Genomic DNA, 15,624 nt, shown 5'->3' with positions numbered 1-15,624 from the left:
AGTGGAATTCAGCTCTAGGGTCTGCCCCATAACTCAGGAGACCTCATTAACAAAGTGGAGAAATACTCTGTTTACTTAAAAAAAACAATAATTCTGGTGACTGAAGCCCATGTTTTGTTAGGGGTGGGAAACAAGCCAATGTGGGTTCCAAGTTGCAAGAGCCAATTAACTGGAAATCACCACTGGACAAACAGTTAGTCTGTTTTTCCACTGGCCCAGCCTTTTTTCTCCCAAATTAATGCCAGTCACAAGTTTTAACTGATAATACATTGGCCATTTTGTTCATACTGCACTATATTTTATTTTCAATCCTTGGTTTTATGTGCTCTGATCAATTCTAGTACTTTGTTTTGGATAACTCAGTTCCTGAGACAGGTTGACCAGAAGTTCTGAGCATTGGGTGAAGATTGGAGGGGGGAAAAAAGGTAGAACCCAGTGTTAAGGTAAAGTAATTGGTTGAGCAGTAATAGGAAGAGATCTGGACAGAGGAGAAGCATCAAGGTAGACACCAGGTGAAAATTAAGCCCCAAGCTACAAGTGAGGACAACACAATTAAGGGCAACAGGTGTGAAGTGCCATTTGATTGAAAGATTATAGGCACCATTGGAACCTACTCCTAGAGCTGAGTTGTCAGGATAAGGTGTGAGTGCAGGCTGACCGGCAACAGTGCAGCTAAATCTACAGTAGGACTATGGTCCTGAAAATAGAATTACTTAGAATGGAATGGCAAGTACCCTCTTCCTCACAGCCATTCTTCATCGAAATTAACAGCAGAGGCCATATGGCCCATTCATTGCACCTGTACTAACTGGAGCTTGAATGCAATTTCCCTGTTCTTTCTCCATATCCTCTTCAAAATACCTCCCCAATTTGGTTTTAAAGTGATTTAACAGAGTGTGCCCTTAGAGGAGTCTGGACTTAACACATTAACGTCTGTTCTCTTCACTGACGCTGACTGATCTGCATGTTCCCAGCATCTGCGGTATTTTATATTTTTAATCCATTTTGAATGTTATCATCTTGGCTTCAATAATCATTTCCATGTGCTAATAATGGTTTGAAAAAACATCAATTTCCTTTTTTATTGTTCTGATAATTGAGTTTATGCCCCCTTATCAAATTTACCAGCCAGAAGTGACATTTCCTTCAAAAATCTTGGATTTCCTCCTCAACCTTCTGTTGCAGTTGAAAAACTGATGCTTTGAGCCTTCAACTTTAACCTCTCATCCCCATCACTCTTATAATTCACTTCACCCTCTCTTTTCCCCCCCCCCCCAAAAAAAAAAGAGTACTACACAGCATTAAATGATATCTACACACTCCAGTAACCTGTCTTAGATCTTCCTGCATGCTAACTGGTCAGTCAATTTCTCTTGTAAATATAAAAAATGTACATGAGTACAAGTCCAGCATTGATTCCTGAGACATGACTATCCACATCCCACCAATCCAAATCCAGCCATTTACCCTACTCCCCATTTTGTCCTAGGACATTTTACAATGTTAAAGGCACTATATAAAAATGAAAGTTGTCTTAGTCATTTCATTACATTCCCTTTTAATGCCATGTACCTCCAATTTTTGCATTAAGTCTCTTAAGTGGCACCTTTTCAGTAACCACTGAATTCGTTAACTATACACAAATTTCCTCAAAAGTTCAATCAAGTGTGACCTGTTTTCCTTTTGACAAATCTATGCTGACTATTCCCCATTCACCTAATTCGATCTTGTATTATGGTCTGAAAGTTCATCCACAATCAAGGAAAGACTAATTGCCCTTAATTTCCTGGCTTTCTCTTTCTTGATTAATGGTGTAATTTTTGCCACTTAAGTCCTTTGGCACAATCCTAGGTTTGAGATTTTTTTGAAAATTATCTGCTACCTCCCTCCCAACATTCTAGCATGCACAGCATCTGGGCCTGGTGGCAGATTTTCTATTTTTCAATCCTGGTATAATTTCCCTTTGAACATTTATCTCCAGTAGTGGCTCTTACCCAGGTACTCCTACAGATACATTTTTGCCTTAAGTGTTTAATCTATTATCGAGGAAGCTTCTGTAACTTTCAACACTAAAATGGCCTCCTTCATTCAAGCGGTGCCACTCTTATTCATGTGCTAATATCCCTTACTGTTTCCCCATTGACAATCATTTGTATTCTTCCACTGTCAATCTGTTCACTTGTTTTATTCTGCAATATCCATATCTTTCAGATTCTTGAAATCTATATTTATCCATGGAACCCAAGCCTTTGATATAACCCCTTTACTCCCAAGTACAAATATATATAACCTGCATCTTATTCAACTCATAGCTCCCACTGGTCTGCAATTTTTTTTTTAGACCTATTACTCTGACCCAGGTCCCATTGCATCTCACTGATTAGCTCATTTCTAGTCCAACACCTTTATCTTCAAGTTCCTGTATTGCTTCAACCAACCCCACCAACATTACTGGTCATTTATCTTGTTACTGCATACACATTGGCTGCCAGATTTCCCTGCAAGTGACATTTCAGAAGTACCTCTGCTATAAAGCACTTTGAAGTGACTGAGGTCATGATTAGGTGCAAGTTCTTTCTTCATATCTCTTCCTCCCCCTTGCTGTTCTTTTTCCATAACCTTGTCTCTATAAAAAGTAGTTCATCCTAATCTTATTAGTTGAGATTAAACTGACCTGCAGCACTATCTATTCTTGGTGCCAGGACAGAGGTGTCAGTTCATGTGAGCCTTGACAGTTAATGACCATGGCAATTGAGCATTGCCAATGAGCCCAAACCATCCTTTGGCATCCATTCACTTCTCCTGTAGGAGAACATGAAGAACATGGGCTCCCCTGCCAACTCATTGGCATCAAGGAAAATTTTAGTATGCCTGCCACCTTCCTAGCAGAGGTCAACTAACTCAGCCTGGAGTATCAATCATTGGACCAGAATTGCTGAAGTGATCAGTGTTGGTATGAAAGCTTTCTCAGGCTGAAATTCATGCTATCAGTCTAGGTTGGACTGGAACACAGATCCTGAAGGTCAAGAGAGATCAGCAAGCCAAAAAGGAGATTGCTGTTAACTTCCCTCCCCCCACCTTAATTAAAAATGTCACTTAGTTCAGTTGGCAACTGTGATGCAATGTCTAATTGGAGGACATTTCAACAAACTGCTTGGTATTTGAGGCTCTTTGGACATAAAACAGAGCAGTCTCACAGGAAGTTCTCATTTCACCCTCTTCTCCTTTTCAAGTTCAGGAGTCTTGTTCAAACTCACGAGACATACTTGAACTCTGTCCCCAATACACTTACTTTAGAACCAAGTTTTTTAAAAAAGAAATCCAAAGACTCTTACACCTTCAGATCATTTTTACTGGTTTATCAAAGTTACAGAAACTCACCCTTACAGCATAGCGGCAAATCAAATACATCATTTAAAACGGAACATTTACAGACTCCAAAAAAGTTAAACAAGGAGTGACATGCACATCCTAATCCCTTTTATAAGTATGACTACAGGATACAAAAGACATGGACACTTGGTACACAACTTCATGCCAGCAAATACCAAGGAATTCCAGAGGCAGTAAATGTGCAAAATCCATTTCATGTCCACATTCATTGTACTGAGAGCAAAGAGCCAACATTAACATGAATATATTTTGCTCAGACTACTCACCCAGACTCAACTATATGGCTAATCTTGCAGGACTTTGATCATTTTGACTAGTGACCAAATTAGATAATTGCTGTGGGGGAAAGTTTACAGGCAAATCAATGTGGGAAACATGGCCTGGTGTTTGAAGAGAATGGGTGTCTGACAGGTTTTGATGTGGCAGTTTCTTTGTACCATTAAGGTATGCAAGATAGTTTAGAAAAACATTGAGTGCACAAGATACTCTGCTAATGTTTCACTAAACTTCATTCAAGTGACCAAAGACTATGTAGACAAAAAGTGAAATGTGAGAGTGTGTATGTGTTGGGGGGTGGGAAAAAGTGAATGCAAGTGTTATGAGGAGGACCAACTCTATTACTGACCAGCATGGAAAGTCAAACATGTGACAAGAGGTCAAAATCCCAGACCATTGCAAAGCACCATGAACAGTTGTGAAAGATGCTAGAGATCAGATGGCTATGCTGAGAATGCAGCATGTACAACCTCTTGTTGGGGAGGGAGAATTGAAGAGGGAAAGACTCTAGTACAAGGATAAATTAACAATGTGAAACCAGTGTTAAAATTCTCTAGAAAGCAAACTCAGCCCCAAGTCTTCAAGCTAATTTGCAGAGTTTTCCTCCTCAATTTGATAGAGATGTACTACAAAATTGTCTCCAAGAAAAAAATCCCTTGGCACAGAGAGGTGGAGGACAGACATTTTGAAAGCAAGTTTTTAAGTGAACGAGGGTTTGGGGAAAAATTAGCCTTCCTGCTCTGCCAAACACTTTTGTACCCCTTAAACTGGAGTATTAAAATACTAAAGTGACAAGTTTTTTTGCATGGCAAGTTACATACAAGTAGCAAAGTAAACTGTTAAGGGGCAGTTTCTCTTCCTTCTGCCACACCATGAAGTGACTAGTTTTCAGCACAGGAGGTGTAGCCAGGAGCTTGGCTTTAGTCTCTGTTCCTTCACTTCTTAAAAAATTCATTGTGTGTTTAATTTCTATTCTATAAATGAGGATCAGAGACAGTAAGCTTTGATATCACAATGACATCTGTAAATGTGAATTCTGCAGAAGTCAACTTGAGGAAAAATTCAGCAATTTCGCAGTTTAAAAACCTTAAATATTGTCTATCTCAGCCATGCTCACACCCAAAAGGCAGTATCTTGATTACCAATAGATAGGGGGTGGGGTTCAGCTTTAACCAAGGTGCTACACACTAGGAGGAGTTATAGCAAACACCTGGGTTTAGAGCAATTATGGGATTGTGTGGGGAAATGGAGGTCCTCCTTACCTCCCACCCACCCAAAAGAAAATACAAGCTGTAGATTTTTTTTTTAAACCAGCCCAGAAGAAAAACTGCTGAATTTTTTTTAAAAATTCATTAATAAATCAGATACAAAATCCACAAACTAAATCATATCCCATCCTGTTTTAGCGTATAGCAAATCCTTCCTCTGTACTCCGGACTGAAGTCCGTTCCTTCCGTCAGGAAGTTTTGTTGAATGCTCATCATTACCATGGTGTCCAGTTATTACCATGACCTTCCCTTAAATACCTGAGCAGTTCAAAGGGGTCCTCATCTCCATTTGGGGAGAAGTCAAAAGCACGAGATGGGTAGGGACTTTGATAATCTGGCATCTGTAAAATTCAATGCATGTTGAGTGGTACAGTGAGCCTTCATTCAGAGATAGAATGCAGTCCTGTTTAATAAAGAACTAATCATCCTATTAACCAGGTAAGTTGCTGGTGATCCTAGCTGCTGATTCATTTTTTCCACATTTACAAATAAGTGTTAGGTGGAACCACTTACCCAGATAGTCTAGATAAATGAGATGACAGTTCATGCCCACAATTACCCTAATCAGTGTTGGTGGGACCAAAGTAGAGCCTAGGCTTTTTTAAAATCGGGGGGGGGGGGGGGGGGAGAAGATAAGGAGATTAGAGATAGAGACAAGAGCAAGAATGAGGGAAATTATCCTACACTGCTGTTGTACATCTCCCAGCAGATTGGTGACAAACATTGAGATAGATAACTAGTCTCTTTGCTGGATAGTTGTGTATGGTATAGAAAGACTAAAGGACAGTTAGATACCAAGATTGGAGATCTGTAGTTCAAACTACCAATCTCAAGACAATCTTGCTTCAGTTAATGGGTGGGGTCTGTTCTCATTCAGGGAAATCAGATGTATTCTATTTTCCACAAACCAGAATTCATGGAAGGGCACCAACAGTTAGAGGGCATTTAAAAATCAGGATACTCCCAGTTGTATCATTGCCAAGATGGAAGTCAATGGAGATGGCAAATTAAAAAAGTACTGATCCCAATGTGTGTGAATACAAAGTTACAGAAGAAACAGATCATGATAAACCAGTTACTAAATAGTGACAACCAGGTCAGGAACAGCAAAGCCTTTATTTATTAATTAGGGCTGCTGCTTTTTGCCAAGTCAAAAACCAGACAGTGGCATGAGACAATAGGGCTTGGGATCATTGCTTGACCTAGATTTGCTTTACAGCAGATAAAAAAACTCACGTGTCTCCATTGTAAGATGCAAACAAGAAAAAACACTTTAGCAGCATTGACACCCAATTTAAGGAATCGCTACAGTTCAGTCTGCAACTTAAGGTTACTTTCTCCAGCTGTAGACTCCTCTTGGGAGCCTTTAACTTCTGAATTATAGTCTTTATAGGTATGGCCTGGGGCATACCAAGTGACCTTGTACACTAATACAAGACAAGCACATTTTAAAATCTCAAATTTACCTTGTAAAAAGCACAACCAGCATTGTCCATTTTTAGAAACACTAAACAATATGCATAGTTTCCTTTCTAACTCTCCCTAAAGTATTGATAACTGACAAATCAATCTTGAATGAACAGTTTGTTTGTATATGAACTTTAAGGCATTCCAGGCTGATCCATGGACAGCCAAGAGCTGCCACTTGTTCTTTCCCTCACCCACTAACATTTCCTCTCCCCCAGTCATTCTTTTTTGGCACTATATTTTGCAGAATAAAGAATCTGTGGAGAGAAGGGATAAGGGGAAAAGTTTTAAAAGCCAACAAACCACTGAACTTATCCTAGCCCAGAAGGTCTAAGCTCCACCCATCTGGGAGAAGAGATGGAACCAAGTATAGAAGAAAAATTGTAAATCTGAATTACATTCCAATACAAGCAGTGATAGATGATTTTCTATTATGCATTGCTCCACCACTGGCAGCCATATCTTCAGCTACTTGGGTCCTCTGCTCAGAGATTCCCTCCCTAAACCCCTGTCTTTCCAGTTCCATCTTTTCTTTTAAGGCCCTCCTTAAAACCCACTTCTGACCAACCTTTTGGTCACCCTTCCTGATACTTCCTCCTCTGGCTCACCATCCATTTTTGACTGAGTATGCCTCTGAAGCACCGTGGGATGTTTTTCTGTTTTAAAGGGGCTATATAAATGCAAGTTCTGTGTTGCCTGTTAGCCCGATTTCATTTTAAGACATTGGATCACATTTTCAATGGCAAAGAAGAGACTACAGAATAGCAGCTTACCGGTGACAAGGAGTTGCTCATAGTCATGCTTGTATAGCCCAGGGGACCAAACCATTGCTCTAGGGGTCTCTTTTCTATGTCTGTCCCATGCACTGGAGTCCAAATACCTATCCCAGCTCTGAAACATTAAGTGTGAATTATACCAGACATTAAAACACTGATATAAGACAAGCACATTTTAAAATCTCAAATCTACTTGTAAAAACACACCCAGCATTGTCTATTTTTAGAAACTCTCTACTATTATTAAGTTTATATAAACTTAAGTTTACAGAAGAGGCTAAACAGAGGAAAACTGGAATACATAACAGGAACACAAGTGACCAAATCACAACAAATTTCAGGTAACCCTTTCTCCTCCTCCATCTGGCATGAAAGCCATTTCAGTTACCTACTGAATATTTACTTTCTATATAACCTCTTCATTTCTGCTGAGTCTTCTTACATCATTAAGTGATGGTGCCAAACCTCAGCTGATCACATGGGAGGAGTCACCCTTCAGTAACTCATCCAAATGGTAATTTATTTAAAAGTCACAGATTAGGCACACTGTGCAGTTAGTTGGCATACATGTGCTTTAGGGACCCATGCAGAAACATCCAGCTCTAACCAGGTACACCAAGTTAGAAATTTGCTGGGGGAACCATGGCATAAATCCACATCTACTACTGTGGTCACATGAAATATATGAAAGAATTTTCAAAAGCACCAGAGTTTAAAAGTTAAATTTAAGCACCCAAACATAGGTGGATTAGAGTCACAGACTATGTCCACAGATGTCAGAGCACTGTTCCTGCCTCAGTGAAGAGTACAATCAGCAAGGGCCACAGATTGAACAGGTAGCAAAGAAACTTCATAGTGCAGGGGAATTTTTCAGTTACATAATCTCAGTTTTGTGTTCAGTTTTCTTCCTCTCCAGTTATCTCACTTCCTGAAGGCGTTGACTCTTTACTGGAATACAGTTCCATGGAGGGAGTCACCCTCCAGTAGCACATCCAAGTGGCAATTTATTTACAAGCCTTGAGTAGGCAGGCTATACAATAAGGGTCACTACAGTTAATAAGAGTGGGATCCCTGTCTGATCATTACCCAAGAAATGCTGTAGGCCAAATTGAGCACCTTCACCCCACTCCTGGTGGAGATCAGCTCAATCCAAGAATTTTGATTTGTAGTGCTCTCCATCATCATGGTTCAAATGTAATATAGAAATGCTCCAATCCAAAGCTCATGAACTGTTGTGCTTTGAGATGTGCAGTATTTCAGCTTGTGTGATCAGACCAATAATCTTCATGGGAATTAGATATGCTCTAGTACTCACTCTAACCCAAGATAGAAGGACCAGAATTGTTCCAGTCCTTCAGTTCCATTGTGGTCCACCATATAGCAGGAAGAACTTGGACACTGCCACTACACCCTATTCCTTCCATATGCAGCAGCTGGCTGTCCAAGTTTGTTTTTAATTGCCTCTGCAGATTTACCTATACACAACCATCTAGTATAATTCTAGTATTTTACATACACTGGCTTTGGGCCATCTCTCTGCTCAAATGGTGGGTCCCAAGCGTGAAGGGCCTTCCTCCATAGCCTGATCTGCTTATCCCAGGAGCGTCTGCTGTACTTCTTGTACTTGTTGGGAGTCTGGGGGTGTATTCCTGGCACTCTGAGTCTCCTTAAAAAAATTGACATGTCAGCTTCACCCATTTTACCAGAAAGTGTAATGCCAGCTTTAAAAGCCTTTAAGAGTAATACAAATTTGTCAATAAAGATGACAGACAATAAAGACCAGAACACACACACCCCCAAGTAAGTTTTGGAATCAATATCTGGTGGGCATAAATTCAGAGGATAGAGGGACATTCATGAAATGTTTGTAAGTAATCATAAGCATAGTGTGCAAGTGAAGTGAAATATTTGTGCAGTTGAGGCACTCTGATGGCAGGGGTGGGGAAGAAAGGAAGAATTTGCTTGGTAATTTAGGGAAAGCCAATACATTTACCCATTATGATTTCTGAATTGTTCTTGATATTGTCCTGTTCTGGTGCAGACAATGTCTTAGAACATAAATGCTATTGTAATTTCAGAATGCTATATAACTCTGGGCTGACCTCAAGATCAGAGAAAAGCTGGCATTATGTTGAGGAATCTAGTACTTCATCTGTGCTGCAGAACATGAATTAAGGATGAGGCATGATACAAAATGATAAAAAGACAAATGATCCAAATCTGCACTCACTGAGGAGTTAGTACTCCCTCACTTGCAGCATGCACCTCTATCCCCTGCACAATGTTCATTACCATCCTGACCAGCACTTTACAGATCAGCCCCAGGAATCAGGGCTAGTCATCAAATCACCACAAAACTGAAGTACAATACAATAAGCAATGTGAAAACAGACTATCTAGGATAGTTATACACCCAACCTCAACACCTCCCTCACCACAAATATGTACATGCCCTTTATATAAAAAACAACTTACTTTGGAACTTCCTGCTGGTATCTTGGATAGGCAGGGGTGTTCTTTCCATAATCTATCTGCTTCTGTCGCCTTTTCAGCACCGTTTCATCAGTTTCAATTTCTGAAGGCTCATAGCATTCAGTTGGAGTGTCACAGGCATGTGGAGTGAAGCTCCAATACCTGTAGTTTCTTGGGTGGGGGTTGGGGAAGGAGAAGAACAAACCAAAAACCATTCAACCTGGGCTCAGATTTTAAGCAACACTTTTCAGTTATTAGTACAGCCTGGCATCATCTGGTTAGTAGACACTTCAGCATCTGAACTACTAATAGTGTGTTCTGCAGCAAGGGACAGTTCAAGAGCAGGATGGCATTTTGTCCAAGTATAAAGGGATGGTGGAACACTTCTGTGAACTAAATCATGCCATGAATATTACTATTCCTCTCATGCAGACTCTGCTAACAACTCAGTTCATATAGCTGAGATATACTGCCCTAGATCCATGGTTCTTACCAATAAAGGGACTCCAGAGTTGCTGCTAAATTCAGATGCATTATGTATTGCTTGTATCTTGAATGAAGTTGATCAGTGGCATTGTCCAGTTAGAGCACTAATACTGCACCATACAGGGGTGGACTTGGGTTCACAACCACTATGCCTTCAAGGGGAATGTAATCAGCCATGCCAATGTACACAATTGAAAGTCACATGCTTCCCCTTAAGAGGAAACAGTCAGTCTCATCGACCACTTGATAACTGAGGTCAGCACATTGGCATAGGCCTGGTGCAACAAAGTCATCTTCAACCAAGTAACCTAAACACAGATGACAGCATTCCCAGGATTCATTGTGTGCCAGAAGCTTTAATCCAGCTCTTAAAGATAATTTGTCTGTTTCAAGAGCACCCCAATACTAAGTCAAAGGCCATTTTAACAATGTCCTATTCAACATGGGAGACCAAATGAAACATCATCCAGCGCAAGAGCAAAGTTTAAAAAAACAAATATGGCATTTTCTTTTCATTTTCCCCCAGCCTCTTCTGAAAGCCCTTTCTCTCTAGGTAGAGTCACCAACGAGCAGTATCCTGCTCAGCTGGTCACTTTTTTCTCCTTCATATGCAAGGTTAAACAGGCAGTACAGCAATGGATAGCAACAAATGCTTGATTGTGTCCATGCGTAATATTCACACATGCAGAAAGATCTTTAGCCAAATGTGGTGCAGACAGAGGTGGCTGCTCCAGCCAAGTTCGGGGTGGGGGGCAGTGGGAAAGCACTGAGGGCTGCACAAGACCAACTTTCCAACAGATTTTCTTTCCCTGTAAAGATTGATGATGATGGCCTTCAACTTGTGATCAATCAAGTTCAGAAACACTATGGGAAAATTGCAAGGGTAACACCTACTGCCCTTACATTTTTCTTAGAGAAGAAACATGCAAGCTAACCTTTTCTCCCAGCTCCATCCCCTGTTGGGTTCTGTTTCTGTACCCACTCCAATGCTGGCTGTTCTTGGTGTACAGGAGTCAGGCCTAATGAACAAGACAATTCAGACAGGTTAATACTGACATATGGTAATGACAAATTCAGACTTTAATAGATTAAGGATGATTGCAACTCAAATGTTCAAAAAAAAGCACAAAAACACATCTGGCAAGATGTGATTTTTTTAACCCTTCTAGAAGGGTCAGCTTCCAAATTTTAGATCACTGACATAGTCAAGTCCCAATTCCCTATGCCTCGGAGACCATCTTCACTAGCCTGGATATCAATTTCCAGGTATGCTTTTGATATTGCACCCAGGGTAAATGAATAGCTTTTAACTACTGGAACTTTCTTATACCTCCACAGGACTGGCCCACCTTTTTCAAAAAGGAGTGGGGTGGCAGGGGGGCTCATTAAGTTTAAATTAAGCAATTAAAAAAATTACAAAGGATAAATAAAAAAAGTGATCAATTTTACAGTTGAAATCCTACTTAAACCAGAAGAACTTTTATTCATGGCACCTCATGATATCCAAAAACACTTGTTTTATATTATGCAAACAATGGTTTACTTTTGAATTACAGTCACATTTTTGGGAAACAGCCAACTTGTGCATGGCCAGGTCCCACAATGAAACAAGGCATTAGATAATTTGTTTATAGTAGTATTGTTGGAGGGAGGAATATTTGCTAAGACAGAAGGAGAACTCCCCACTTATCAATCCCTTTTTACTATTTGAAAAGTCAACTTGAACAAGCTCACTGTGCAGTTTAACATCTCACCTTGAAGGACAGCACTTCTGAATTGAGCACTCCCTCAGTACTGTACTGGAATGACAGCCAAGATTATGTGCTTGTCTGTAGTGAGACAGAACCCACAAGAGGCAAGTGTGCTACTAACTAAGCCAACCTGACTTAAGTTTGCAATCTAGTGCCAAGCCATTCTTTTGTAGAATACTTGCATATACACAATGTTTCTTTTACCACTGTAGAAGGTGATGCCAGCTTAAACTACTCAAATGCCACAACAGTTCAAAAAAAGATTCAAACTTATTTTTTTTTTAAAGTTACTGGAAAGTCTGGATCAGATAACTGGACCATTTGAAAATAATTGCCTGTCATGCACAACCAGCCAGTCTTGCATCTTGGCTCATCCCTCAAGTTTTGCAAACAACCAAAACTTGAATCACATTTCAAGTGAAGCTTTGTTTGCAATGTATGGTGCCTGGACTTAAGGAAACCAAGCCAAAACTGGACCAAAAACACTTCCATTCTTGTCATAACATGGTTCCTTTTTCTTCCCTCCCCCTTTCCAAAAAGAAATTAAGTTTAAATATTAACAGGCTTCCCTCTCAATCCTCCCCCCCACCCCCCAAAAACTCAGTGGGTCAATGCAGTGTGGTATTAAGCAATTACAGACCAGGAAGATCAAAAGGTCTCTGCCAAGTTAGCTGATCTCAGCCTGGGCAATAAAACAGAAGCATTGCTGTGGCTTCACCATAGCAGAACCAGACAGGATAACAGATACCAGGGAGACTGGTCCCGAGCATTGTCCAGCAATGCCTCAAATGCACAGTGTTGACACCCTGCAAGGTCACATCCCAAATGTCAACATTTACCCATTTAGGCTCAAAGAATAAACAGCTACATGAAAGTAACAGTCATATGAGACCACACCTCAACACAAGTTATATCTTCAGAGGGATAAAAGGGGTGGGAAATCTAAGTCACCATCTTGGATACAGACCAAGAGGGCCCCCAAGTTCAATTCCCAATCTGTGCAGTTTTACAGATCTCAAATCAAGGCTGTAGTATGGGAACCATTGGCTGTAGCACCTCTGGGTTAAGAAAGTGAAAAATCAATCAGGATAAACACAGGTTTTAAGCACATTGATGGATTATAACACTATTGTCTATCACAACATTCCAATAATACACTAACCTCTTCACCGCCAACCTCTTTACCGCCCAACTGGCAGGGTCAACATCTGGCACCACTGCTGCACCAATGTTTCCGAAGTCTAACCATGGAGAGTGGGCATCTGTAATAGGGAAGCTGTGAAATACAGGTTACAAAATATCAATTTATCCAGTGAAATTGTAAACCAGAGTGCATCAAAGAAACATTAAGGGATATACAATAGATTTTTGATATACTAGGTGAATGCATAACAATGTAAAAAGTCAGGTAAATTCTGAAACACATTCAGATATGGACCTTGGCCTGTCATCTAAGAATCTCAATATAAAACAATGAGGCCTCTTGTACAGTAAACTTGACAAGATAAACCTTCCCATACAAAAAAAGGTGCTTCAAGAACCACTGAATATTTCCATTTCCCAAACCAGACATTTTACTGCCAGTGTGTGCTGAAAACAAGCAGCTTTCTGCTGTTGATTCATACACACTAGGAGCTGGTTCGACACTCCTTCAAACTTATGCCACCTGGAAATATTGCAGCCAGCAGGGAGTGGTGACTTTCATCTAGTCATTATGGACTAGATTTGAATCCATGCCCAAGAGGTGAAAAGGCCAGAATGCTAACTTATTTTTTTAATTAGAAGAAAAGCTTCACAGAACACAGGCACCAGAGCCAGAGAGCTTAGTCACCAGCTTGAGTCTGCAAATCTGCATGCAAGTTGTGCCTAGAGAGGTGTTGCCAGAGCAAAAGGTTAACTTGTAGGTTTTCAAGGCTGTGCACATGCAAAAGGCCAACCCATTCTAAAACACCTTGAATGGCATCATTGATAAAAAGGAGGCAAGTCACTTCACCAGGAGAATGCAGTAGCATACTCACCAATCAGGTGTTATAAAAGCAAAACTAAATAAGCTGAAATAAATTAGCATACTGTTAAGCAATCAAAGAATTTCAGCTGACCACAATCTTTCCATCAATTCTTTTAACAATAAACATATTCTAGCAGATAGCACAGTAACAATTAAGTTAATAACAACCACTACATTGCTACCCTATCCACTAGGTGGCAGCAGGGCCAGAATTGATTAGATTGCTTTGGATCAGCATTTATCCTATCACATCAAAACAATATTGAAAAACTTCAGTGGTCCAAGTCAAACTCTCAAACTATATCAGTAAAAATAAAAGCATTAAAGAATGAAACATGCAAGACAAGATCTTAGTACAGGATAACATATCAAAAGGAGAAGTGAGCAATCAGCCCACTCTTTCCAACAGAGTATACACAATCATGCACTTTCCAATCTATTTGACCTCCCAAGGAGGTATTTAACCACAGATAAAGATGTAAGGGGATGAAGTTTCATTAAGTTAGCCCCCTACCCCTACAGGTAGTTAGCAACACTGTAGAAGTTAACATTGTTACTACATTATCTAACTGGTTACATTCCATACACATGATATTCCCAGCAATATAGAACTTATTTTGTCTATAAACTGTTTCATCATCTTGGCCTGCACTTAGCTGTATAACCTTCAAACTCAGGCTCAACAAGATATCAAGTCCTATTTCAAAGAGGCTATCAACAAATGTTAAGAAGCCAATTAAACAAGGCTTTTGCAAACCAATTTAAAACAAGAAAGCTAGTTGGTAAACACTATATCATTATAACCTGTTTGCATGTGAATTGTGACCATGAAGGCTGGCCTGCATTATTTTTTTTTAAAATCCCCCCCTTTCTCACTCTACTATTCCTATTAAATGACAGCTGCAGCCTTTAAATACCTCACCACCTACAAGGGGTGGGCTTTGCCTCACAACCCAGCCTATTGGACTGCTCCATAATACAAGGCAAGGGGTCATAAGATTTTTTTTTCTACACCAAACTTTAGCATAAAGACCTCAGGAGACATTAAACTGTTAAACATTGCCAACCCACTGAAATAATATTACATCAGTGACTGATCTTTTAAACTGATCTTTTAAAATGTACAAACAGTTTAAGAGATTCAACTATACATCGTTAAATGCTTCACCCCTCCCCCAACACACACAAGCAAAAAAGCTGGATGCTTTAATTACATTTTAAAACAAAAAATGTCACTGAAATACTGGCTTTTTGCATTTTCCAGTTTTAAAAGCAAATTTGTGACTTGTTTGTGTGTTTCAAATGAAAAAAATGTAGGTTACTGCTGTGCTACACTATGCATGCTGGCATATCCTAAATGTCTGGAATCCTGACTTCCAAATGGCATCGAATCTGAGGAAGAGTTATGATCAATTACTCAGCTCTTTTAAAAAACTATTATAAGTTAACAACAAAAAATGAATACACATTATTTAATTGGGATCTTGTGCATTCCCCCACTTTCTTCGCCCCACCATTGGGGGCCGTGCCTTCAGCCGCCTAGGCCCTAACCTTTGGAATTCCTTCCCTAAACCTCTCCGCCTCGCTCTCCTCCTTTAAGATGCTCCTTAAAACCTACCTCTGTGACCAAGTACCTGTCCTAATGTCTCCTTCTTTGGCTCGATGAAAATTCTTTTGTCCGGTTACACTCTTGTGAAGCATCTTGGAGTGTTTCACTACTTAAAGGT

At 40.0% G+C, this 15,624-nt stretch overlaps 1 protein-coding gene across 1 annotated transcript; it reads right to left on the bottom strand.

Annotated features, from left to right (window-relative positions):
* Nucleotides 1–3,331: 3,331 nt before the first annotated feature.
* LOC137332171 (oocyte-specific histone RNA stem-loop-binding protein 2-like) lies at nucleotides 3,332–14,772 on the bottom strand. Its single transcript, XM_067995876.1, has 7 exons — nucleotides 14,702–14,772; nucleotides 13,052–13,165; nucleotides 11,074–11,157; nucleotides 9,656–9,823; nucleotides 8,697–8,846; nucleotides 7,178–7,295; nucleotides 3,332–5,278 (listed from the first exon to the last, which is right to left on the bottom strand). Exons 1-7 carry the CDS (start codon nucleotides 14,740–14,742, stop codon nucleotides 5,153–5,155), a joined length of 801 nt encoding a protein of 266 aa, XP_067851977.1. The 5' UTR covers nucleotides 14,743–14,772; the 3' UTR covers nucleotides 3,332–5,152.
* Nucleotides 14,773–15,624: the final 852 nt, after the last annotated feature.

The sequence above is a fragment of the Heptranchias perlo genome, chromosome 14 (assembly GCF_035084215.1).
Source record: "Heptranchias perlo isolate sHepPer1 chromosome 14, sHepPer1.hap1, whole genome shotgun sequence".
Lineage (NCBI taxonomy): Eukaryota > Metazoa > Chordata > Chondrichthyes > Hexanchiformes > Hexanchidae > Heptranchias > Heptranchias perlo.
The sequence above is the reverse complement of the archived record's forward strand: the minus strand, read 5'-3'. Positions and strand labels throughout refer to the sequence as shown.